The 27,367-nt window shown below is 33.2% G+C and overlaps 1 protein-coding gene across 1 annotated transcript; it reads left to right on the plus strand.

Annotated features, from left to right (window-relative positions):
- The first annotated feature begins 212 nt into the window (after positions 1-212).
- Positions 213-27,367, plus strand: LOC133190947 (orexin receptor type 2-like). Its single transcript, XM_061326627.1, has 5 exons — positions 213-597; positions 20,088-20,460; positions 23,826-23,967; positions 24,579-24,697; positions 26,730-27,367. Exons 1-5 carry the CDS (start codon positions 229-231, stop codon positions 26,942-26,944), a joined length of 1,218 nt encoding a protein of 405 aa, XP_061182611.1. The 5' UTR covers positions 213-228; the 3' UTR covers positions 26,945-27,367.

The raw sequence follows: 27,367 nt of genomic DNA on the forward strand, positions 1-27,367 counted from the left end.
GAAAAGCCGGATGTATGGAAAGCGAAGTCCCCTTTAGTTTTAAAGTGGAATAAATCAATTGGGAATATATTACTCTTGGATCTTTCCTGAGCGAAGTCATTCAGCATCAAAGCTTTGCAACAGTAAAGTCCAAACAGTTAAATGCCATCACGTGATTAGTATGGCCAACCGTTAAAAATCTTATATAAATGTAGGGGGAAATTCAATTTTTTCAAAAGAAAAACAAAAATGGAGAACATGACTTCATTAAGTGTATCAAAATGTTTGAACAGTTGTCTAGATCTTCCTGGTTGTGTTATGGGTGAAATGTGCAAACATTATATAGAGAATGAGTACATTTTCCCAAATTTCGTGGAGTGGATTTACATTGGCCTTTATATAGTACTCTTTTGCAGTGGATTAGTTGGAAACACATTGGTCTGTTATGTTATTTACACTTGTCACCATATGCAAACGTTCGTTAATATTTTTATTTTTAACCTTGCCGTTGCGGACTTTCTGGTCATCCTCGTGTGTCTTCCGCCGACAATGATGTCAGATGTCACCGAAACTTGGTATCTTGGAGAAACTATGTGCAAGATCGTCCCGTTCTTACAGGTAAGTGTCTACAAAAACGCTCGAATTATGGCTACGTTTACTTTGTATGAGACAAAATGAAAAATAAAGAAAAATGGTCAAAAATTTGAGAAGATCACAGAAAAGAAATTGTTATTATAATAAGTAAATGTGCTCCCCAAAACAAATATCAAAGTCGGATCAAGTACTATTAAGGATTTAACTGGAAATAAAGTCAATACAAGACAAAATAGTGTAAGTCGTTTAAAAAAAATATATATATAGATATCTGATGATTGGTCAAATGAAGGATATTTTGGAGCTTATTACAAGTGAATTTAGCTATTTTATTTTAAATTCAGAAGGTACAAATGTAATTTATGTATAAAAGCACATTTATATGGATACTCTCTTTTACATCTTTGTCTAATATGCATGTTATTTACCACGGGGACTTAATTCAGAATGAGAACAAATAAAAGAACGGCATTATCCAATATTAACAAATAGAAATCTCGATTGCTGTTAATTAAGAGTGCCAATGTTTATCTAACCATGTTGCTGTCACAAGAGCATTACCTTTACATTATAAAAGTATCTTGTTTACTCTTTATATTGCGGGGTAAAATAGGGTAGTTCAGGATTTTCAGTAATCACCAGTGGAGCCACTAAGCAGATGTGCGCGTAAACTATCCTTTATGCTTTAACTTTTTCTATTGAGCATGAAATGGTTAACATGCCGTCAGATTAGTGCGAGAATCGTGCTCAACTAGTATAAACGTCAAAATATGAGAATTACGTAATACAAACATTTTGAAGTACGTTTATGAAAGGGTTGGACTTGAATCTTTTAATTTCCATCACCTGTAAACAGGAAGTGAGAGACAATATTGAGTTCTGGATTTCGATATAAGTATGACCAACGTAGTTTATTTAAGTGTAGAACCCAGATACCAAATATTTTGCCCTTATTTTGATAAACAAGATGGCCAATACATGTATTACATGAGTGATAAAATATACGAGAACAAAAATGCACAAAGTATCAGCAGAAACCTTTGGAATTATATAACTGTAATTTCGATAACTAATTCAGTCTGTAAGCCTGTACGCATATATAAAGTAAACAAAGATGTGTATGATTTATAAAATTGAACTTGTATATTAAAAAGTAATCCTGACCCCTATTTTAAACTTTTAAAACATAACAGCAAATGTACATATTCATGTAGCTTCCAATACTTGAAAATAACTAATAATAAATTTTCCAAGCGTATATAACTTGGATAATACAAATGACCTTCTTTATGAAAATAGGTAACGTATGATGTATTTTTAAGATGCGCAAATTTACGTCGTTAGGAGATATTGACTACGAGTAAAACACCAATAGAAATAAATTATTCCAACTTTTTCTGCTATCTTACATGTACATGTAAGACACAATTCATTTCCAGAGATCCTTCGTTTGTTGGCACAAAATGTTTTCTGATATGCTCTCAATTATTTGATGATCTACTTTGATACTACACCAGTTTCAGTGAGCTTTCTTGTTAATTTCACTTGTATTACTAGTACAATATTTTAACTATATCAGAGTACTTGTCTTCTTATATTATACTATGTAATATTGTATTCATACAAGTTTATCTAGTACCATGTGTCCTATCAAAGGAATTCTGGAAACAATGCATTTTTTCACTCACTGTAAACTTTATCAGGGAATGGTTAATTGACGAAGGGAATGAGCTGGAAAATCGTATTTCAACTTACAAACTTCTATGCAAGACACTAGTATAATTTCTTTCCTATAACTACAATGCACTAACACATGTAGTTCACCTCAGAGGTGTAGAATTGCTAAATAAATATATTTTGGGATTTCAGGGAAGCTTTTAACCATAGATATTTTATATGATAACTCTTTTTTTTAGCTAGATACCTGTTACTTTGTATTCTTTGTACAGGTGCAACCTGGACCTAGAAAAAAAAAACGCTTCTATAATAGATATTCTTAAATCTTATATCAAAGGTTGAGATTATAAATTTGACGTTAACACGTATGACGTGATATTTTAAACTACTTCTCAGTCTACATATCTTGTCACTCTTCATAGGTCTGGGATGTAAATATTCAGGTCTAGATCAAATGGTAAGATTTTTAAAATAAATAGGTAGTAAAAGCTTTGAATGATCAATATTAAAAAAAATTCTAAAGTGATATACATACCAGTCGTCACCTTAACTACTTACAATACAACCAGATTGTACATATACTTCATTATAATAATTTAGTTATTACGAGTGTTTTATTAATAACTGTATATACATGTAGCATGCAGATACCACGTAGGAATCGCGAACCAGTAAATTCCAGCTTTAGTTATCTATTTCTTGTTACGTATCAAACGGGAAGTCCGGAAGTATTATAAGTAATTGTGACCAGTCGTCACCTTAACTACTTAAAATACAACTAGATTGTACATATACTTCAATAAAATACATTTGTAACATAATTCATATTAATTACTATAGTATTACGTGTGTGTTATTAATAACTGTATATAGCATGCAATTGATTTGCAGGTACCACGTAAGAATCGTGAACCAGCTTTAGTTATCTATAATTTCTTGATACGCATCAAACGGGTGGTCCGAAAGTATTATATATAAGTAATTGTGTTAACAAACATTTGTTTATTGTTGGTAAATTTGTAAAGCATAAATTAATCTCAAACGAAAGAAGTCATATTCTTTGTAATTGAAATTCATTTAGTAAAACACAGGTGTATTCTTAACTATCAGAACAGTTGATAAGGCAATTATCTACAAAAGAACTGTTTTGATGATGTAAAGTAACACGTCTTTTCTTAAATTAAACTAGATTTTGATTTCAAAGGGAAAAAATAACAATGAAAAGAAACACTACATCTTGCGATTCTGGAAACTAAATCTTAATTCACGCCCTGAACTTTTAGTTCATCATTCTTATTACTGTTTGTATATAACGTTTAAATGCATCACGAAATTTAACCAGAAGTCTCTGATGAGACTGTAGCTCTACTGGTCTGTACGTATAACAAAGGAAAAGTAGCACATGGATTTGAAATTTTGCAACATGCAACAATAAATGGAATTAATATGTGTCTTAATGTAGTCTACTTCTTTGCCAGTTATATTGAAATCAAACGAAAACTGAAGGAAGAGTAGCATTTTGCAAGTATTTCACAGAAATTTCTATTTTTAGTAACCATGACAACACCATTCATCAAAATCAAAAACTGAAATACATATTATGTATCATAGTGTATTCTAATTGTGTGCGAAATTAGATTGAAATCAGACCAAAACTGTAGGAGGAATAACATTTTAAAGGAATTTCACAGAGATTTCTATTTTTAATAACCATGGCAACACTGTTCATTGAAATAAAAAACCGATGTACTAAATTATGTATCTTAGTATAGTCTTTTTATGTGCAAAGTTATATTGAAATCAGACCAAAACTGTAGGAGGAGTAGCGTTTTAAAGAATTTCACAGAAATTTCTATTTTTAGTAACCATGGCAACAACATTCATCAAAATCAAAAACCGATGCATTAAATTATGTATCTTAGTGTAGTCTACTTGTATGTCAAGTTATATTAAAATCAGACAAAACTGTAGGAGGAGTAGTGTTTTTAAGGAATTTCAAAGAGATATCTATTTTTAGTAACCATGGCAACACCGTTCATCGAAATCAAAAAACGATGCACTTAATTATGTATCTAAGTGAAGTCCACTTGTGTGCCAAGTTATATTGAAATCTAACCAAAACTGTAGGAGTAGTAGCGTTTTAAAGGAATTTCTTAGAAATTTCTATTTTTAGTAACCATGGCAACACCGTTCATCGAAATCAAAAACCGATGCACTAAATTATGTATCTTAGTGTAGTCTACTTGTGTGCCAAGTTATATTGAAATCAGACCAAAACTGCAAGAGGATTAGCGTTTTAAAGGAATTTCACAGAAATTTCTATTTCTAGTAACCATGGCAACAGCATTCATCGAAATCAAAAACCGATGCACTAAATTATGTATCTTAGTGTAGTCTACTTGTGTGCCAAGTTATATTGAAATAAGACCAAAACTGTAGGAGGAGTAGCGTTTTGAAAAATTGTTTACAGACAAACGGACGACGGACACCTTACTATCGCATAAGCTCTTCTGGTCTCTGACCAGTAGAGCTTAAAATGAGCAGAAATCATGCAGTAATTTTGGGTAAAAATACCAATACGAAATCATTTGTAAATGATGGAGAGGAAATACCTTGGTTTCTGGCGGCCGGACTTTCACAAAATGAAATTCTTATAATCTTTGGGGATTTCTGCAGTGTACACCAGCTTTGTCGTCAGTTGTTATCTTACACGACATACTTTTAATCATTAAACAATTCTCCTCACACACAACAGCCATTATAGAAAGAGGGCTTTGAAGACCAATTTTCGAAAATCTACCAGTAAATCTCAAAGTAAAAATATTTTAAAACCTATGTAATTTATTGATTAATATTACAATTTGCCGATATTAACCATACCAGTAAAATCTCGACTCATACCTTCATAATCGCATGTTTTTGTGTCCTTTGTTGTCAGAAGGCTTGAACAATAAGTTGGTTAGAAAGAGGAGCCAAATTTAAGATGGCGATAAGAGAGGGTGTTTGTTTCACTGTAGTGTCGTTTACAATTAAATTATTAAAAATTCATATGATTACACAACAATACTAATTAGTCATGTACTCATTGGCAATCGAAAATTGTTAATTAGTGAAAGATAATAGTATACATACCTACCTAGTTTGATCCAAAAGCATGGGCTTATCATTGTTTCATTTAAAATTGTCTTGAGTCTTCACAATCGGTGACTCCTTGTTCTATACAGATATTAGGTCTTGAGAGAGATTTTACTGTTAAGGAATGATTTAGAGAAATATTCGTATAATTATAAAATTTATGATTAATTTTGCAGCTTGGAGGAAGGATATATTGTGGAATATAGTCGATACTTCTCTTTGATATGGGTAAAAATGTGTCTTCACAGACCAGTGTCTTCAAAGCGACTTATTCTGTTTCTCCCACGCAGTATTTGAGGCTAAATTTTATCTGATTGTCCACAGAATAATTATACGGAATTTTCATTTTTTTTTTTGTATTTGCCACTTCAAAAACAAGTTTCTGCATTCTTTAATGTATGCGGCAGATTTATAAATTGATCCGATTTTTTTAAGATGAAAGGCAAGACCTGATGTTAACATTTTTGTTTTGATTTTACTGGGTGGAAGTAAATACGAAATTTAATTCAAGTTTTTTTTGTTTTTGTTTTGTTTTTTAAATCAAGGGCGTGATTTTTTGGTCAGTAGGACAACACAATATAGCATTTCGCTGTCAAAATATTGATTGATATTTTTTTTTGGGCGTATCAAATGACATAATCTTTTTCTAAAGTGTACCAAGCAAATTGACGAAATATTTCAGAAGCGTGCAATTCAGTATGACAGCTTAATTCTGGAAGTCAAAAAATCCTATTCACTCATTTGGCATGCAAAACATCACTCTAGCTAAAACCGTATCTGTAGCAGGGTTTTTTTTCCCTTCTTTTTGTTTCATTTTTTGTCGAAGTCAAGGGTTCATGATATGAAACATTTGTTCTAAATTATAAATGATATTATTTAAAAAAAAAAAAAAGATATATGTATATTGCCTCCCATAAGAGACGTTACAGACTGAGGTAGGGAAACGATGACTAGTATCAGTTACAACTCGCATAAAAGCATTCAAAGCCTGCCCATTGATACAAAAACATATTTTTAAGGTTTCTAAAAGCAACTTCTTTGGCTATCTCAAATTTGTTGTACTATTTCGCCGTGAATCATTAATTAAGACTGATAGCTGTAATACAGATCCGGCTTTGTGAATTGACAACTAAACCGATGTAAAGCGGTATATATGTTGTACTTAACCAATTATTTTTTTTTACATTAATGATGGTGCATTAAATATTACTGGGAGATACTAATTACGCACATGCTGTCTTTAAAATTCGTTTTGTGGTCTGACAGACCAATAATTGCCCATCTATTTTGGGTTCGTGTAGAATGAATGTGTGTTTTCTTTTTTACATCTATACTATGATTAGTATAACTAAATCAAGCGTATGTTGAACCAAAAGCATGTGAATCTTATGCAAATGGTAATAATCACCCAAGGAATTTTGACAATTTTCTTTTCATTTTGAAAATATTCCTCGTATTTTAAAACAATTAACGAGGGATTGTTCAAAAAATGCAGTTAAGCATAAAGACAACTGGTAAATAAAGTAATGCATTTAGTCAGATAAGTCAACCAAAATACATCAACGTTAACATATTTATTATACGTAACGAGTGCGTAAATTCGTAGGGAAAGGCATTTATGTCACAAACTGACGATAATTCATCGTCCTTCTGGTGCACTTTTATACCCATTTCTTGACTCAGGTTTGGCAAACCTTACGGTATGTGAATTTCTGTCTCTTTAATGATCGGTACCAAACTTAATTGGTCTATCTCCGGCATAAGGTCCGTCGGATAACTGGTATCACTTTTAATTTATTTACATTATATCTGTTTTTCCCTCCCTTGATCGACTCTTTCGGGGAATCAATGAATGAAAAATAGCTGTAAATCCAATAAAAACAAAAATAAAGGAATATTTGCGTACAAAATAACTGATTTATGAAGCTTTAGCTTGGAATCTGTATAAAAATCGAAGGAATCAATGTGACATCTCGACGTCAGCAATGTTTACTTGTATTTTCCCCTGTCAATAACAGATTCACAAAAATGATATATTAAACATAATAAGAACATTGATTGAGATACTCTTTAAAATTGTTGCCTATATATATATACATGTATATATATATATATATATATATATATATATATATATATATATATATATATATATATATATATATATATATATATATATAATTTATATATACATACGATGGCTGTTTGGAAAAGATGCACGGCTGGCGTGACGTTAAAATGACGTAGCGATGCTGCTCCACTAGAGTACACCAGGCAGCTCGGATTATTTCATAGAGGTCCGGCATCGATTTAAATCAATTGGTTTTTGTTTTTCTATTTCCTTTGTTTTGATGACTTTCTTATCTTTTTTCTGTCCTGAACAAGGGACAGGGCGTCCCTAAAACTCGACAGTTTCTTTTGTTCATGTATTTTGGTTTGGTCATATTTAGTTTAATCATAGTAGATCCCACACAATCAGATGTACAGTGTTGTTGTTTTTCGAGTGCTTTATATTTTGAGTGCATATTTATTTCTCCTTGAAATATATGTAATTGAAGACACTCTTCCCTTTCCAAATGAGAAATTAATTTATAACATATAACAAGTTAAAACGAGTAATATTTCAATGACACAAAACACAGAATATATTTGTAAAAACAAGAAGTCTGTGAGCGAATGCTCACCGGTAATACCCCCGCTCTGATTTGAATTTACCTTCTCATGTTGACATCGAATGCATACATAAATGAATATCACCATATGGCATGCCTAAACAAAGATTGAGCTTAAATTTCAAGCATCCGCGCTAAGAAGTTGCAGAGCAAACTGTGACGGAAATTTGGTACGGACAGACACACGGATTAGTAGGAAATTGACTTCAGATTCGAACAAAAATGAACCCCAAAATATGTCATGCCTAAACAAAGATTGTGCTAAAATTTCAATTATTTGTGATGTGTAGCTGCTGAAAAAACTATGACGGAAATTTCGTACAGACAGACGCACAAATAAATAGGAAGTTTCTGAGCAAACTGTGACGGAAATTTGGTACGGAAAGACGCATGGATAAGCAGGAAGATGACATCTGATTCAAACAAAAATGAATATCACTATATGACATGCCTAGCTTAACAAAGAGTGTGCTAAAATTTCAATCATTTGTGATGAGTAGTTGCTGAAAAAACTGTGTCTGAAATTTCGTACAGACAGACGCACAGATAAACAGGAAGCTGGCATCGGATTCATACAAAAATAAATCCCACCATATGGCATACATAAAAAGATTGTTCTAAAATTTCAATGATTTGTGATGACTAGTTGCTGAGAAAACTGCGACGAAAATTTGTTACGGACAGACACACGGACACACAAGGGTAAAACAGTATACCCCCCCCCCTTCCATCGGAGCAGGGGTATAATTAAATTCGAACCACTAGATTTTGGTTGTCAGTCAGACACATTAGACCAGTCACCACTGAACCATGACTGATAATAGTACTGAGGGGAACAATCGAGAATCAATAGCCATACAATGGCATGTATATTTCTCATCATGTGATCAAGCAGCCACGGGTAGGAGAGAGCTATATGCGGACTCCGGACCGTGGCTTGAGACGATGGTATTGCGGTCTAAGTACATGCAACTATGCATCAGGAGACGATAAAGTACATTTCGTCGTGAAAGCACGGCGACAATGCCTCCTCTGGCCTTATTTTTCTCATCTAATGATTTGAATAATTGCTTTGACCAATAAAACAAGTCTACGAACAGGAAGTATTTGGAGTTTGTATCGTTTGGGAGTTGGTACGGATTTCACAAATATACATGTACGCAAATAAACAGTCTGGCTCGAATAGGTTTCAGACCAAGCGTAATATTAGAATACGATGACAAGAAAATTGTACAGAAAGGAATTTACTCTTAGAGAAAAAAAATATCGTTGTCAAAGTTTTCGAATTTTAAGCAGGAGATAAGCAACGTGACATTTAATGATGAAATTAAACTGATTTTTAAATTGAAATATATGTTCAATTATCTGTTTCATGATAAAGTTTTATACCGTGCGCATAAAACAACACTGTTTTGGCATGTGAAATATAGACCTATTAAATGCGATGATTCAGAGATAATGCCAAGCAAAACTGCACTCTCATCTATAGAGTAATTCGGTTTGTTTAGAAGGGAAATATCACAATAAATAAACTTTAGAAGCACCAAGATAAGTTAAGTTATTATAGGCATCTCTTCACTGCTCCACAGCTGTTCACGGTAGTTCAGTCGGTAGAGCGCTCGCTCCTTGATCGGAAGGTCGTGAGTTCGAATCTCGGCCGCGACTGACCTAAGTCGATAAAAATAGGTAGCAACTGTTCCTTCGCCATGCGCTCAGCATTTGAAGTGAAAGTTGCGGGTCCTTTGGGTGAGACCTTAAAAACCGAGGCCCCGTTTCACGGCAGGCGTTGGCACGATAAAGCTCCCTCACTGCTCAATGACCCTGAGAGACAGTTTTGGTCTGATTTCATTATAACTTGACACACAAGTAGACTACACTAAGATACATAATTCTGTTTATCCGTTTTTGATTTCGGTGAACGGTGTTGCCATGGTTTCTAAAAATAGAAATTTCTGTGAAATACATTCAAAATGCTACTCCTCCTACAGTTTTGGTCTGATTTCAATATAACTTGACATACAAGTAGACAACACTAAGATACATGATTCTTTATATCGGTTTTTGTGAACGGTGTTGCCATGGGTTTCTAAATATAGAAATTTCTGTGAAATACATTTAAAATGTTACTCCTCCTACAGTTTTGGTCTGATTTCAATATAACTTGGCACACAAGTAGATTACACTGAGATACATAATTCTGTATGTCCATTTTTTGATTTTGGTGAAGTGTTGCTATGGTTACAAAAAATTGAAATTCTCTTTGATATACTTTCAAAACATTACTTCGGCTACAGTTTGGTCTGATTTTAGTATAACATAGCATGCAAGTAGACAACATTGAGATACATAATTGCCTTAATTGTTTTTGATTATGATGAATGATGTTGCCATGGTAACTAATATATTTAAATTTCTGCAAAATTCTTTTAAAAGGCTACTCCTTTTACAGTTTTTAGTCTGATTGCAATTCATCTTGCCACAAAAAGAGATTAAATAAGGATTATTTATTTACCGTGTTGCAGAGTTTCAAGTCCAAGTGCTAATTTTCTCTTCCTTTGTTATAAGTACAAACCAGTAGAGCTACAGTCTCGACAGAGACTTCTGGTTTAGAGGCCAGGTTCTCTAATAAGATGTTGGAATTTCCATGGGTACTTATTATGCCCCGTTATTAGCAGGCATGTTTTTATTCATATGAAGCAGAATTTAAAAACTTTTACATGAAAAGAAATACCTTCATTTCGACATTTACTTATATTGATAAAGTTTTATCAATCAATAATATTCATTTTTATTCTTACGTTGATTCGATATATCCCATTGAACTAGAAATAAAAGACATCACATTGTATGAAACTTTTGTTTCATATTTGGATATTTTACCAAGAAAAAGACATTGATGGCAAACCAACAACTTTGTTATAAACGTGATAACTTAAACTTTTCTATTGTCAACTTCCCTTATTTATGAAGCAATTTACCATTTTATTGCATTTTCAACAGTAAAATACTGTGATTTATTCATTGAATAAAAGTAATATTCTCTCACAGTGTTAAGGGATACCAAAGTGATATTCTCTCACAGTGTGAAAGGATATCAAAGTAAGTAAAAAAATAAATTCTGGCCCGTCATAAGATAGAGATAGTAACTAGACCGTCTTGATAGAGACTAAAACCCCCAAAGATGTTGCTAAAAATCCATGTTACAATGTTCTCAACCTCACAACTTCTATGCTATGACGACTCAACCGGTCAACTATGACGTCGCAGCCTATGACACTGTATTAAGAAAAGACAGAGGCAAAGGGAAAGTTATAGAAAATGTAATAAACAGAAAATTCAATGTTTTTAAGTTGGATATGCAATTTATTTCACTCTTCAGACCGGATTTATATATATATATATATATATATATATATATATATATATATATATATATATATATATATATATATATATATTTCCTTTTTTTTTTTTTTTTTTTTCACGAGTGCAAATATCAAAAAATCTGCTCCATTCTTGAAATAAATTCCATATCGAACTATGTACAATTCGTTGTATTTTCTGTCCCTTTGCCAAAGGATCTGGTATATAATAAATAAAAACTAATGGAGAGTAATGATATTTATCTAGAATTCTGGACGTGTAATTCTCTCTTTATATTGGAAATCAACAAACGTGAAAGGATCCAACAACACATATGGAGAAATTGTGTGCAATTTATTCATGAGATTGCTTCCACGTGATTTATTTCTCATTAATATTCATAAGATACTGAATAAACTCGAAATTCCATCTCTTTAATTTTTTATGTTAAAACCTTCAAGCCTGTTTCGTTTTGTTTTTTCTTCAAGGTTCTGTCATAGTTATATGGGTAGAAATTTTTGCGAATAACAGCTGACGACTCAGGACACCGTTTTCCCGATATAAAGTAAGTCACACTGATGCCAAAAATTGCCGTTTTCAAATTAAAAGGGCGGTCGTAACTCCTCATGGAATGGTAAAACATATGCATTTTATAAAAATAGGCTCTCTCCTGCACCTCTAAATCGGCGGGAGAACTCTGCCAACTTGTAATAAACACTTACATTTCCTCATAAAAAATGATAAAAACATCAATTCTGTGCTCTTTCCTTCATTAAAACAATATACTCTCGCTTCGAATTTTCAAATCAAAAAGGCGGTCGCAACTTTCACTTTGGTGTCAAGAATCTTGTCATTTCCGGTAGAAGATATTAAGAAGAATCAAACTATCGGCGGAAGAACTTTATCCGAAATAGTTAGGATATAAAAATTCGCGATTTTTTGTATTTTCTCTATATAAACCTTTATAAATTCGGCCGCCATTATAGTTCCAAAATGGCTGATATGCAAATCAGCAGAATTAACACCATTTCTCCATCTGAAGAACGGTTACTTAATAATTTCAACTCGTAAAATTCATTGAATATATCATAACAGAATGGTTTCCAATTTTCAAATACAGTACTTGAATGTCACATGTAACAAGAGCTGTCAAACAAGAAAACAACTCTCTCTCTCTCTCTATATATATATATAACAAGAGTGTGTTGTAATAAAGTGCTCATTTTGACTATGGCATTCAATATAAGCAGGCTGATAAGAAAAAAAAGTAATTAACACAATGAAAGATTGCTCACCAGCGAAAACTGGGTAAAAACAAACTATACCAGTTCAAGCTTTGATAACATGGAAAAGCTGTATAAAGAAGCTTTACAGAGGCATTTAATCTACACTGTTCAAACAAAATATGAATGTCCTGAACATCAGACTATCTGACTGCACAGAAACATTATTTTAATAGTCGAGATTAAATAGAATGATTAGAGCAACTAATATTTTATGACTATGTTACAAGCTTGATATGAAGGACGTTCGGAAGACATCATTAGCCGAACATCTCTCTTTGAGAGCAGCTTTGATCGGTTGCAGGATTGTGAAACAGTTTATAAAGTTACGACAAAGTAGGTACTGAACGAGCTTCATCGACTTTTAATGATTTCATAACAATAATTAATCCAGCATCATTAACTGGTGCTAAAATAAATTATTAGAAGTGTAGGTATATAGCCTGTGACGTCATCGACTGCATTAAAAAGGAAATTTCCTGTGGCTTGCAAGCTGCACAATTACTTGTTTGCCGTAAAAGTGCTCTTTGTAAACTTAGCACGCCCGTGACATCAAAGACATGCTGTGTGTTATATTGTATAAACATTACTTATGGAAAGGCAGTGTGTGGCCGTAAACGAAATGGGCATTGTTTGCATATTGAATACTGTGCGCAGACAACGCGTCCGATATTTTAAACATTCGTGATGAAGTGTCAGATCAAAGATTTATAAATGCCATACTAAGACAAATGTCATAAAAATGGTTTTTAATTTTTTTTTTTTTATTAAAAAAAAGAAGCAGCAGTAATTTGATCGCTTTCAAATGTGACCAAAAATAAAACCATCGAGAAAATGGTCTAAAGAATTTGTTTGATCAGTTCGAGTATAAATTTACAGTACTAGCTAACATTTTCTCTTTTGTTTAAGAAATGGTTCCCTGTATGTTTTGACAAACGATTACCTGTGTTTTCTTTTAACTCATCGTTGTTTATTTTCTTTGGATGCTGAAAATTTGAGACGAATGTGGAAGGAAAAATTGACAGACAGGTCTGCATGCCGATTGCAGACCAAGCTAAGCCCTTAGTATAGGTACGGTAAGAAAAATCCATGTACTGATACAGTACTTAGAGACGGGGTCAAATTAAAACGGTTGATGATTTTATAAACTTCAAAACTGTTGCAGATTTTTATACAGTAATGATACTAATTTAAAAGAATTTAAAATCAACATGAAATTAAATAAACATTATAAACAGAACATTAGTGATTAAAGGGACAGTTGCATTTGCCGTTTTTGTTCACAATTTCTATATTCAAAAAATAACCTGTGAGTCAGTTTAATGAATTGAATTAACATGAAAATTCTTCAAATTCTCAGACAAAACATTCTTCATAACATGTCAAGTAACTGTGTTTTTAAACACGGTACGAGCTTTGCTTTTGTTAATGCTTACATTTTACCGGGTGTGATCAATTCATTTAGCCGTAACAGTAGCTCAGTCGGTAGAGCGCTCGCTCCCTGATCGGAAGGTCGTGTGTTCGAATCAAGGCTGCGACTGACCTAGGTCGATAAAAAATAGGTAGCAACTGTTCCTTCGGCACTTTGAAGTGAAAGTTGCGGGTCCTTCGGATGAGACCTTAAAAACCAAGGCTCTGTGTCACGGTAGGCGTTGACACGATAAAGAACCCTCACTGCTAAATGGCCCCGAGTGCCGAGTAAAGGTCTAAATTTGGAGCCCTTCACTGGTATACGATGACGTCTCTATATGAGTGAAAAATTCTCGAACGGGACGCAAAAGAACATACAATCAATCAATCCATTTACTCTGCACACATCACTGAGCACGGACTGACAATACTGGTGAGTTAGTTTTGCTTTCTCACGTTTCTACTCTGAATTTTCTGGATTAAAGTTTTAATATTTTCAATCAATACACAACAAATTTTCCACTTTTCTTATACATGTATGTTAAACTTGAGATAAAATTTACTTCCTGAAAGTGCAAGGATATGTGTCAATCAAATGCGTCCCAAAATTCGTAGTTTTAATAATTTTCAAATGAAAGAAGTTTCTAAACACGCTTTTATAATATTTTTGTGTGAAATGCTCAAGCAAATTATAAGTCAACATATAAGTCATTAAATTATACTGAAATTTTTAAAAATATTCACTTCAAATCTGTGTCCAAGCCCCTTTAACTTATTCATGCTTTATTAGTCCCCTACCGGTGAAACCGGAGGGGACTATAGGTTTCCTCTGAGTCTGTCCGTCCGTCTGTCTGTCTGTCTGTCTGTCCCTCTGTCTGTCTGTCAGTCTGTCCCACTTGGTTTTCCGCACTTTTTTCCTAAACGCTTGCAGATATTGAGCTGATTTTTGGCATGTGAGTGTATCTTGATGAGTTACAGATCAAGTTTGCATTTCGTTCCGCTTCATTGATTTTTGACGGAATTACGGCCTTTTCAAGTTTTACGGGTTTTCCGCAATTTTCTTCTAAACGCTTGTAGATATTGAGCTGATTTTCGGTATGTGGCTTTACCTTGATTAGTTATAGATCAAGTTTGCATTTCGTCCCGATTCATTAATTTTTGACGGAATTATGGCATTTTCAATTCTTAACGGGAACCAGATTACACTTGCCGGTAGGGGACTAGTATTGCTAATGCAATACTCTCAGAATGCTTGTTAGATTTATAATTGAGGGATCTTCTACAATGTCCAAATTTAACTAAGTCCGAATTATCTGACACTTCCAGAAGTTACATGAAGCAAACATTGACGCAAGTCTGACATTAGGCATAGTCCAGTATAGTTCGTATACATTTAATTATTTTCAAACGATTAAAATTTTCAAAATGCTTCACCCATATTTTTTATCTTAAAATTATTTTTTTATGTCTGATTAAGCGTATGTGTCTTCTTTAGCATTGATTTAATTGGGGTGCTATCCGCGCTGCCCCGAGTTAACTAATAGAGATATTTACGTGACCCTTTGAGATTGTAAGACTTATGCATTCTCCGAATGCCTTCTAAGTTGATTGATTGTGTGTTATTCAACGTCCCATTCGAGAATTTCCATTCATATAGAGACGTCACCTGCTTTGGGTGAAGTGCCACAAATTTTGACCTATGCATGGCGCTAATGGCTGCAGCAGTGCCGAATCTTTATCGTGCCACGGAACCTCGGTTTTTAAGTTCTCATCCAAAAGACCCATGGCTTTGACTTCTAGTACCGGACACTTGGTGAAGGAACAGTCACTACCTTTATGAAACTTGCCTAAGGTTCGAAGCGGCGCCATGAGGCCTCCCGATAACGAAGCAAGGCCCTACCACTAGGCTTCCGTGATCAGTTTGCCTTCTAGTTTGAGAAACAATTGAAAAAAAAGGGCACCGCAAAGCGGAGCATCCCCTCGAAAAAGAGCATATCAATCCTGATATGAATTATTACTTGCTTAACTTTTGTTACGCGTCCACCCAATAAACACACGATCGTCACTTTATCCTCTCTAACTTTTGCGAGAGGATAATTTTATCATTATTATTATTATTGTTGCAAGGGAAACACAATTTTACTTTTTATATTTTCCTTGGAGAATGCTTTAATAATTCTAAGTTAAAAAATGTTGACACTAGGTTTTGAATATTGAGCATGTTGAGTTTTGATATGTTCCATGTCATGTGGTATGTCGACTGCTGCTACTGTTTGATTTATTAATCAGTGTAAATCTATTTTAGCAGTGATCAAAATGAATCATTTCCGAGTTATAACTGAACGTAAGTGCCATACTTTGCAGTTATTATTGTCTAACTACAACTTTTGCCTTACTGCAGTGAGAAAGACGTTAATGTTGATTTCCGAAATTTCGTTACTTATTACAGACAGAAAATCAATTCTTGATCAGAATGTTTATTAATTTTTCTGTGCAATATGGCATACAATACAAACGAATGAATCGGAACTGAGAACCGATGTAGCTAAATATATAGTGATTGGACAAGCGCTGTTAATTGTGAAGTAAATGTTTAAATGCTTAAAATCGTGGATACGACGACTTCATTGTAAAATTGCAAACAATTTGCAGTCATGCAGCACTGGAATTTCTGTTTTCTTTGTTGTAGATTAATTCAGCAATTTCACTTTAATATCGCTCTGTATACCAGCATGTTCGCGACTTCTGCATGTATCCGAAAAATTGCCTCGTACAAGTATCCGAATTACACAGCTAACGTTTGATTGCACATCATGATCTTTTTACAAACATTAATATTTGCACATTTTTATAGTATTTACAAGAAACTGATTGTTATATTAAGATTAAGATATTTTTATTTTAATTAGCATTTATTTGTATTCATCAATTTAACCGTTTTCGTGTATTTTTAAATTTTATGTCCGTCGGATGGGACTTTAAATGGTGCCTCGTGTCAAGGATTGCAAGCCCGTTGGCACGTAAAAGATCGTTTTTCTGGTTTTCGAGTAGGCTCACTGGGAGCCGCCAGAGAAACCCCAAAACTGGCCAGGAATGATAATTAATACTGCCGAAACATGGCTGAAATAATGCTGACTCGGCTTTGCACAACAATAATCAATCTTTCATTTTACGAAATCTTAATTGACGAATCTAATTTTTTTTATCTGTAGATCTTCAATAGGACAGTATTTTCTTCATATCAAAAGTAAATGGACGCCAGTTTTATCTTGACATGTTTTTTTTTTCAAGTTATATCCTCTGTTAAGGTAAATTTATCAGTATAAAAGATTTTTCATGTAGGTTGCTTTTATGTAGGCACATGTTTGTAGAAAATTCACTGTATTTTCTCAACAAATTAAATGCTAATTTACTCTTAATTAAAAAAAAAATAATCAAACGTAAATACACATAAAAATGTTTGTAATACCTTGTTTCTAGAAACTATAGGAAATGTGCAAGTCTCCGACTAGTCTGAAACTCAGCTAATTTCAGAAAGTGGAGAAGACTATAACAAAAGTCCATGTCCACACTATATAAATGAAAGTTAAGAAAAGTTATTTTCCATGTGGCAGTTATACTCTTCACCTTATTCTGATCATATATTTACAAAGTTTCAATGAACGGAATATTAAATCTGACACACCGCTTAATTATATTTCTTCATATTATCAGCTATGCTTATGTACATGTAATTGTGCCTAGTTCATTCCAAACTCCAAACACTGAAGGAAAACAAAAAGAATAGCGATCTTGAAGTAAGTTTACAAACTACCATCAATAAATGACCAGTGCATCGTATATTTTCAACAGATGTACATGTGCATGTACTAAGAATATTTACATAAAAGCTATTGTTTTATGGTACTTTACTTGTTTTTAAGGAATAGGTGCTTCTCACAAGCAACTACTGGTAATCGAGCATATTAACTTATCCATGCAAATATTACATGATTAAAGGATCATATAAAATACTTTTTGATATAACATATCGATTTGAAGTTCAGTACGGAAGGGTTATTCCATAAAATTTCTGTTCGTATGTCTGAGCCCACTTCGGATAATGAAATACCCTAGTATATAATCTAATATTATTCAGGGGGATTGTATCTATCCATGGCATTTTTTTCGCCTTAAAGCTTCGATTCAGAGATTCATTTCATCGTTTGGATCAGAGATATGTGGAGATGACAGAGGCAATTTTAACAGAATAAAATTTGACATGAAAGTCGCAAATTCATGGGCTCGATCCGTAGAAAAAAAGCGAATTATCTTGTTGGTACGAATTCACATAATTATTTATACTTCTTCGTGGAGCGGATATCAACAGCATAAAATCTTTTTAACAAATGATATTATAACTGGTATCTGCTAGATGACGGGAAAGATGGTCGCGTTACCATTGGAAACTTATCCTAGCGCTTAATTACAGATTCCATACTGGAGCAACATGCATTGATATCGAAGTCTTTGTTACATATAACACTTCCTAAAAGTGCAGATAAATATTCCATTGCCATAAACATACATTATGTGTCGGCTCAGGCCATTTCAACGCTTCTGTTGTGGATTATGGGATTTATGTTGCAATAAACATTAAAAGAAGATAATCATTGATCGAAGAAGCTTTATATACGTGCTGCTTGCATTTCATTTCAGATGCATGCAATGAACATTTCCGCGACTATCCCAGAAACATCATAAGTGAAGTTCTCGGTAAATTAGCAATTTCCTCATCTTTTTACAAATACAATTTTTTTTATTATTATATTTATTTAGAAGTAAACATTAAAGGGGTTAACCGGACTCTCTTGTATCATACAAATATTGACAGGTGCTTAAGATATTCTTTTGAAAAGTGTTTAACATAAATATATGCGTTCTGGGCATGTAGAGTCTTAACCTTGACCGATTACAAAGTGAATCCCAAAACTATAATGATTTTTGTTATCAATCTTAAATTAACCCTATTTTGAGAATGCTCTGCAAGTTGACAGTGCTTCGATTCTTGGGTCGGATAATTTCATCATGATCCTAGACTTAAAGACAATTTAATATCTGTAGGTGTCATTTTTAATCTGCTGCAGCTAATCATAGTTGACTCCACCGAAGGCATATGACAAATACAAACATGTGCGCGGGCATTACACGATGAATTACTTGGTTAGCCATGTATTGTCAGTTTCCTATTAAGTTTTCATGACATACATGTATTATATATAAAGGACCCCTTTCCATTATAATGAGTTTGAGATCCTAACATATTTATACGGATACTCTACATGCTGTATAATCAATTGAATCTTGCAACTTTTCTGTGTGCAAAAGAACGTGTTTACTTAAATAAACAGAAGATCCGAACACCCTTTGCTTTTGGGAAAATTAATTCAATCTGTTAATTCTGGTAAAACTACACCGGACTTTTACGTTCAGGCGAAGTCAACTCGGTTCACGAGGATACTGACTGCTCTGAACATTGCTCTGTTAAAAATTTGAGTAGGAGTAACGCATATGAGCATTACAATTCCCAGTCACTTCCTTGAATTACAGAAAATATTTAAAATTGTTTATTCATGTAATGAAAATGAAGTATGTAAATTTACAGGAGTGTCACCTTTTCATAAACAAATTACATGTGTAATGATTTTTTGAGGGATGCAATTTCATTAAACAGGTATTAATCAAGAATCTGAAGATATATTAGAAAAATTGTCCCCTCCCAGCCATGGAGTACGATATGAGGTCTTTAGGTTGAAAGATGCTTAAGTTATTCATAAAAATAATTACCATGGATGAATTGAACAAAGCGGAAAATTGTTATTAATGTACGGCTCCAATAGTTTTATGAGTGACCTCACTGAATAAAGGAAAACAATGTCTAGTGCAAAATTAGACAAATGGTTGATAACATTAATGTCAAATGTCTTTCTTTCAGACAACTTCTGTGACGGTGTCTGTTCTTACACTCTCGGCAATATCAGTAGAGCGATACTTCGCCATCTGCAAACCGTGGACAGGAAGACTATCCAAAAGGTTCATTCTGAGAACCATCATTTGTATCTGGTTGATTGGATTTAGTGTTTCCATACCGGACCTTATCTACTACTCGGTTACCAACACATTCCATGAAAGCGTGACCTTCTATCTCCGGTACTGCAGTCGCCGGTGGTCAGTTAGAGACAATATGATTTTTAACTTGGTTATTTTGATAGTGCTGTATTCCATCCCTATTTGCCTTATGGCCTACACCTACGCTGTTATTTCAAAACAACTTTGGCGGAAAGATCTACCAGGAATTGTTGAAGCAGGTCTGGTTTGCTTTGATAAAGACTATATCATAATAAAAATAGCAGCTCTACTTACCTTCGATTTAAAGGTTAAAACTCGTAATAATATTATAGTTATAGACTATGCTTACATGTGATTTAGTATATTTAAAAATGAATGCAATATCATATTTTTAATTGATTTATCTGCACAAATTCCTAAAGAATGAATCCTCATAACACTGCTTTCTCGCCCCTTTTTAAATGGATAATTTTACCTTTTCAAATTAGAACATTGTTATATTATAGCTAAAGTCTTCAAGCATAGTCTGTATAGATACTCATAAAAGATTTTTTGGGGAAAGAGACTTTCAATATATACATTATATCGATTAAATAAAATCGCATACTTCACTGTAAAATCCCGGTTTCGCCATTACAGTTATGCAGGTCGTTGTATTATTTAAATAAGAAGGCGGAGCGTCTATCAAGCGTGCGATTAGCATGAATGAATACATTAGCGTGTGTTCGAGGTGTACTAAGTTTTATGATTAACTGACACCTAAAAAGCCTTTTTTTTCATGCTAGAGACAGACAAAATATAAGCATACATTTTTTTAATTTGGCTGGCTTAACTTTGATTTCTTTTCTGCTTAACTTACGAGTCGTATTTGAAATGATTTACTAGAAATTCATTAAATTATTTATACATTGAATACACAATGGACTTTGGAAACAGAACGAAGGATACACTATTTTTCAAACTTCAAAGAAACCTTTTTATGAAAAAGAGATAATTAATCCATTTAAGCTTATTACATAATTTGAAATTTTTTCATACATGTGTAGATTTTTGCAAAAATCCGAGTGTTATAACAAATACACGTAGGCGGTTGAGTTATGATATAAAACTACACTCGGTGTATAAAAAATAGATAGTTAAGAAAGTGAAAATTTAAACGTCAATTAAACGTCAGTATCATCGCTGGTGGGTAAAAAACAGTGTCAGTGTACTTTGTACAGTCCAAATTGCATTGTTTTCACACACACACACACACAAAAAATCTTGTTTATTCATGCCAGGCCAGTTAACATGATCTTCCTCATTTAGGAATTCATTAATTGCCGAAATCCACTCCTGTACTTATTGATTATCCCTGTAGTAAGATAAATAATAAATCACTCCGAGGTAATTTTAACACCCTTTTTCATTCGACTGATTTTTTTTTTTACTAATATCGTTGATCGGACATGTGAAAGGGTCATACAAATGCATGTTCTTGCTTTTAAACATTATGCTTTTAAAATACCTGCGAACATGGACATTTTTAAATGATCTGCAACAAAAAAAAAAATTGTAAAATTTTGTGCCGATGTAAAAAGTTATAACACTTGCTTCAGAAGAAACCTGAAGCTTCCTTCTATTCAAATTAGGGGTGCTTTTTTGTGCAAATGTATTCAGTGACTTTTCATCCGATACACAGGTTTTTTGAGCGCTCCGTACTTTAATTTCTTTCCATGAAGGTTTCTTCTATTGGAAGTATGCATTTGTGCACTTGTAACTAACAAATTATTTTTCTAAAGGTATGATGAATTGGTGTTTTTCAAATAACGGACTATAAAATTAATGACAGTTTTAACTGAAAAAAAAAATCTTTCATATCTTCCAAGTCAATGAACGCAGCACTGATGTATATTTAGGAACAAGGGCAAATGTATAATATACATGTATACCCACAGTAATTTGAGTTTTAGAATTCTGTATTTATGAGACACAAGCAGTAAGTGCAAGCTACGGGACTTCAATATAAATTGATAGATACCGAAAAAAAAATCAAACAAAATCGACTGAAAATCTTAACACATCTTAATCATAAAAAAATTCTCCCAAAATTTTAATTACCCATTTGAAAAATGATTTGACCATCGATGGCTCGCAGACACTAAACACAATGTCGCATAGGTGTGCTCAAAGCGCTCAAAGTGAATAGATTTGAGTCACGTGTTCAGTGCTTTGTTATTCATGAGGTCAAAGACGGGTTGAAATTTGTAAACAAGGTGCCTTTACTATGGAGACAAGCACCCGTGATTTTGCACCTTTTTTGAAAATAACAAATGAGCGCAAGACTGTTTCAATTTCTTTCATGAATGTAGATGACTAGTATAACTCTTTACATTGACCGTATTTACGGCAACTTGAAACATCCATGCGCTCATATACAAAATGGGCTTGCAAAATGGGGGTGTGGCCTAAAGTCTATGAGAAATCGATGTAAACAACATACCCCTGCTATATTAATCACATAAATACCTAATTACAGCGCAAGGAGGTAAAAATTGAAATTAATAAACTACAATGTTTGATGGAAAGATTGAGGCCAAAATATGTAGAAAAACTTTGATTTAATTTTTTGTAATTTATCGGGGGGCCAAATTTGGACGTTTAAACGATTCATCCTTTAGACGAAATTAAGTGTAGATGTATTTGTCTTTTTTAAAAAAGAAAAAAATTCCAATTTTTTGTATTTTTTTCAAAATTTCATCGAACACTTTGAACAGATTGTACATGTATCTTATTATGTGATTTAGAGATCTTTCTATCACTTAATTTGTAGGGACTTGACTTGTCTCCTGGAATTTGCAGAGTTATTACAAGTATATAATGAAGCAAATTTAAAAAAAATGACATTGGAACCCCCCCCCCCCCGGAAAACGTGAACCCCACCATCAACACCACGAAAAAGTTTTCATGTTGGGAAATGAATTTTACGGGGGGGGGGGGGGGGGGGGGGTGTTGACTGTGGTGCACTCGGCACACCTCGGCCGATTCGTACCTCAACAAACCTCGGCTGTATCATGTTAGCCTCCATTGAACCGGAGCTACTTTATACGCAATATGGCTGCGCCCTACATTTACGTGTGCTGAATTCGATCCGTTAACAAACATGTGATTATGTAAAGATACTAAGTGCATTTTTCTTGGTAAGTGTTATTCTTAGTGTACCTTACATGCTTTTTAAAAATTTTCATCGTATACCAGATGCATGTTTATTATCGTTTTCAAAGCGTTACGTTTTCCCTATGCGGTAAACAGGCAGCCTTATCACAAATGTCAAGCGGAGACGCATATCAAGTTTCCTCGTACAGCCGAGGTTTGATGAAGGTGACGGAATCAGCCGAGGTTTGCCGAATGGACTGGGGTTGACCCTCCTGCAATATAAAATTACATTTCTAAACAAAGAAATAATACCGCACGAAGAAATTCTTGTTAACAAAATACCAGAAGATGCACTGTACCAAGATGTTTGGAGCAGAAATGTAACTGGGGGGAAAAAGAACAAATAAAATGAATGATCGTTAGTAGCTGTATTTTGCTTCATTAAAATTTTATTTAATGCTATTGGCAGAGCACCGTCCAATGAACAAGATGACGTCATCTGGACCAGAAAGTCAACTCCGATCCCGACAGCGAGCGGCTAAAATGCTGATTGCCATAGTCGTTGTATTTGCAGTGTGTTATCTACCAGTTCATGTTCTAAATTTAACAAGGTATTGCATTTAAGGTATCAAATGCATAATTAGTAGGAAACAAAATCTCTAAAAGGGGTAAAATCAAGGAAAATGTGTGAATATTCCAGAGGTCAAAGTAAAAGAAGAAGCTTTAAATAGAAACTTTAGTTCAAGTTGTTTGTTCCAATAAACCTTTAGAACTCTTTTTGTTTGCATTATTTACGTTGAATTTATACTTAAAAAATATTAGCAAATATTTCTCTATTAGACATTGAATACCTTAACAGACAGTTTGGGGAATAGAGTGAACAGGGATGGTTTGTCGCATACTTGTAGCTATGATATCAAGCCCGTATCTTTGTATATACAATTTCATAAATGATCTTTTTTCTCACCCCATAAAACTACTAGTATTTCTATAGTATTCCGTATCTAAGATGCAACTTATACAGATAAAAGAAAATTAACGAGGCCTCGTTTTAAGGGTATATTATGATTTTTAAAAGAACCCGTTAACTGAATATCCTTTTTATAATTTGTCTGCAAAAAAGATATCGGTCATCGGAATTTAAAATAGACACAAAGATTTGTAATCCTTCATTTTCCAGATGGTATCTATTAATGCTAATAAATCCTCGTCAAACTTACAGATACACAGCAGCGTTTAAAGAAATCCCAGCCAACTGGATATCAATCATTGTACTAACTTCACATATCCTTTGCTATGCTAATAGTGTGGTGAACCCTTTCATCTACAACTTCATGAGCGGTACGTATACAAAAATCACCCTTCCTTTCTATGCCACTTACATCTTATGGTAGCTAAAGTGCAAAGTCTGTCTCATGTTCTTTTTTTTTTATCAACAATTGATGCAATCATCTATGAAAATTTAAAAGCGGCATATAATTGGTTTTCTGGCAATAATTCATGAATTTGGTGTCCTGTATTATAACCCATGTAATTTAAGTGGATCTATTAGTGGATCTCTTCCAAAATCACCAACCATTTCTCTAGAAAACTTCACTGTATGAGATTGGACTTGACGACTGATTGCTGATTGAGAAAGCAATATTTTTGTTGACATTATGCTTGGCAAAGGTTTTAAGCATACCTTTTTGAAACTGAATATTTCCCTCAGTTAAAGGAGGACATATTTTTAGAACCACATGCTGAAATTTCCAAAACTTTTTTGTGTTAAATTAAAATAGAAACATACTTGGCATTCTTCAATTCAGCTTCTGTAAAATTAAATACATAAGGTGTTGTAAACCACAGCTCAATTTTAGAGCTAATTTATAACTACTTAGTGGTAAAATGATAGATAGATAGATAGATAGAGTCAAAAAGTTTAGAAATTTTAAGTACGTTTTATTTAATACTGAAGAGTATAATTCTGAAACGGAAATAAATCTAGGAATCTTTTTGAAAATTAATACTGAAAAACTACAAATGTATTTTACATTGTATTGAGAATAATTTGGACTATATTCACATCTGTGTTTAAAAAATGGCAAAATTTAAGTATATTGTCCAGGGCCCTCATGTGCACTTCTGAGCGATTCTTGATAGTTTCATACGAAAACCAAACTACTTCGGTGTACATGTAAAATGATCAGAAATATGGGTTGGAAGCAGAAATCTGTCGCATATTGTCGCTAAAGGTCAATGAAATGTCACCGTCAGTTTCTTTGGTCCCCATCGCTCATGGACGATCCTAAACTGATATAATATGTGCTTTCTTTTCTGTCTGTTAACCCACTTTGATTCAAATGCAACATATTTTAAAATTTATCCGTACTGAAAAGCAAGTTTATCTAAGAAAATCGTTTTTGCAAATTGTAATCACTACAAGTGCTAAATCGGTCAACTTTTAAAAAGTGCGGGTAAATTTGAGCAAAGATTTATTCTCATGCTAGATATTCAATTAATTGGAATTTACAGGATATTCTATAATTTTTACTATGAAAAAATTTTAGAGTTCGATCCTGAACTTTTTTGCTTAAGTATATTTAAATTACAGTGTGCTAAAAAAGAGTTGAGAATCATTTTCTATAAAGTTTACAGAAAGAACATATGCAGTAACTATCTTTTTTTTACACTCCTCAATCTAATAACTTACTGAATCAAATTTGAAATCAAAATATGATTTTTCAGTTACCAGCAGAAAAGAGAAAAAGATTAAATTGGAGAAGGATACGTCACAGATTTTTTGTATCAGATGACACACTGTAGTATTTATAAAATAAATATTAAAAATTCTAATAAAGTCACTAGATTATACTATAGATCATAATCACAGGTGAGTTATAATTTGTTCAGCTTATATGTAATTATTTTTGAAAGATGTGCAACCTTATTATATTTTAACCAGACATATATTTCTTCTGAAATAGAAGAAGGTAACGTAAATGCTCCTACGGCACGCCCTTTTAATTTTATACAGATAAATACCCCCTTGTCATCCCGCCCCTAGTTAATATCTTCTCAAATGTTTTCATAATTTAAATGAACTGCAGAGCTGTTTGTTTTTTAATAAATAATACAGTGTTTAACTTTTTGCAGTGGGAAAAATGTACTAGTAGGATATTAAATTTTGTTGTGTTTTATGTACCTTTTGAGAAGATGTTTGAAAAATATAAAAACAGTTAATGTCAATATTATTTCATTCATACACTTTGTACTTTACTGGGAGGGCAATATATAAAATACATGTATATCATGTACGAGATTTTTGAAATCTGTACATCTAAGAGTGACTTTTTTGGCATATTTATCATCATTTTAAAAATCTTTTTTGCAGCAAAATTTCGCAAGGAATTTCAGTCAGTGTTACGTTTGTCCAAGTGCAACTGCACAAATAAAAGAATTCGAGTTCCCTCTGTCATGACGTCATCAAAAAATAAAAATTCCCTTCCAAGAACGGAGAGATATGAAATGAACACTGTTTCAAAGCAAAGCTGGAGTAAAGCCTCAACAATAAAGAAAGACCAGGATCCTCAAGACAAATACGGGTGAAATTTAATACATAATCCAGCTTCTCTTGAAGAATAATTGGTTCAGAATTCCAGTGACAATAATGATTGATGATTTAACCCGATTATTCGGTCAGCTTGTCGATGGGACAATTTATGAATGGATTAAATTCGTGACCTTAAAGGAGGTACAAAATACAGGGCTGTTATTAAATGGACTGGATAACTAGTATTTTGAAAAATTTGTTGTTTTGATCAAATTAAAGACTGTGAAGATTATTGTGGAATATCTTTTCAAAGAACAATGCTATGAGGATGTGCGTATTATCATATAAACATTGAGATCAAGTTACATGTAAAATATTTTTAATGATAATTGTGTTAAGAGTTGCATTTCATTTATTATAAGCCGACTAGCTAAGCGACAGACAACCGTTGTTTTGTAATTTTCTTCGGAAAGATGGGG

This window comes from Saccostrea echinata, unplaced genomic scaffold, assembly GCF_033153115.1.
Source record: "Saccostrea echinata isolate AGI-Se365-2 ecotype Australia unplaced genomic scaffold, CSIRO_AGI_Sech_v1 ptg000022l, whole genome shotgun sequence".
NCBI lineage: Eukaryota > Metazoa > Mollusca > Bivalvia > Ostreida > Ostreidae > Saccostrea > Saccostrea echinata.

Bases quoted from the DNA above. Each gene is read 5' to 3' on its own strand.
- LOC133190947 (XM_061326627.1), top strand. From the start codon at position 229: ATGGAGAACATGACTTCATTAAGTGTATCAAAATGTTTGAACAGTTGT. The intron at 23,968-24,578 runs GTATTGCATTTA...TCAAACTTACAG, and splicing joins CATGTTCTAAATTTAACAAG to ATACACAGCAGCGTTTAAAG. The intron at 24,698-26,729 runs GTACGTATACAA...TCTTTTTTGCAG, and splicing joins CATCTACAACTTCATGAGCG to CAAAATTTCGCAAGGAATTT.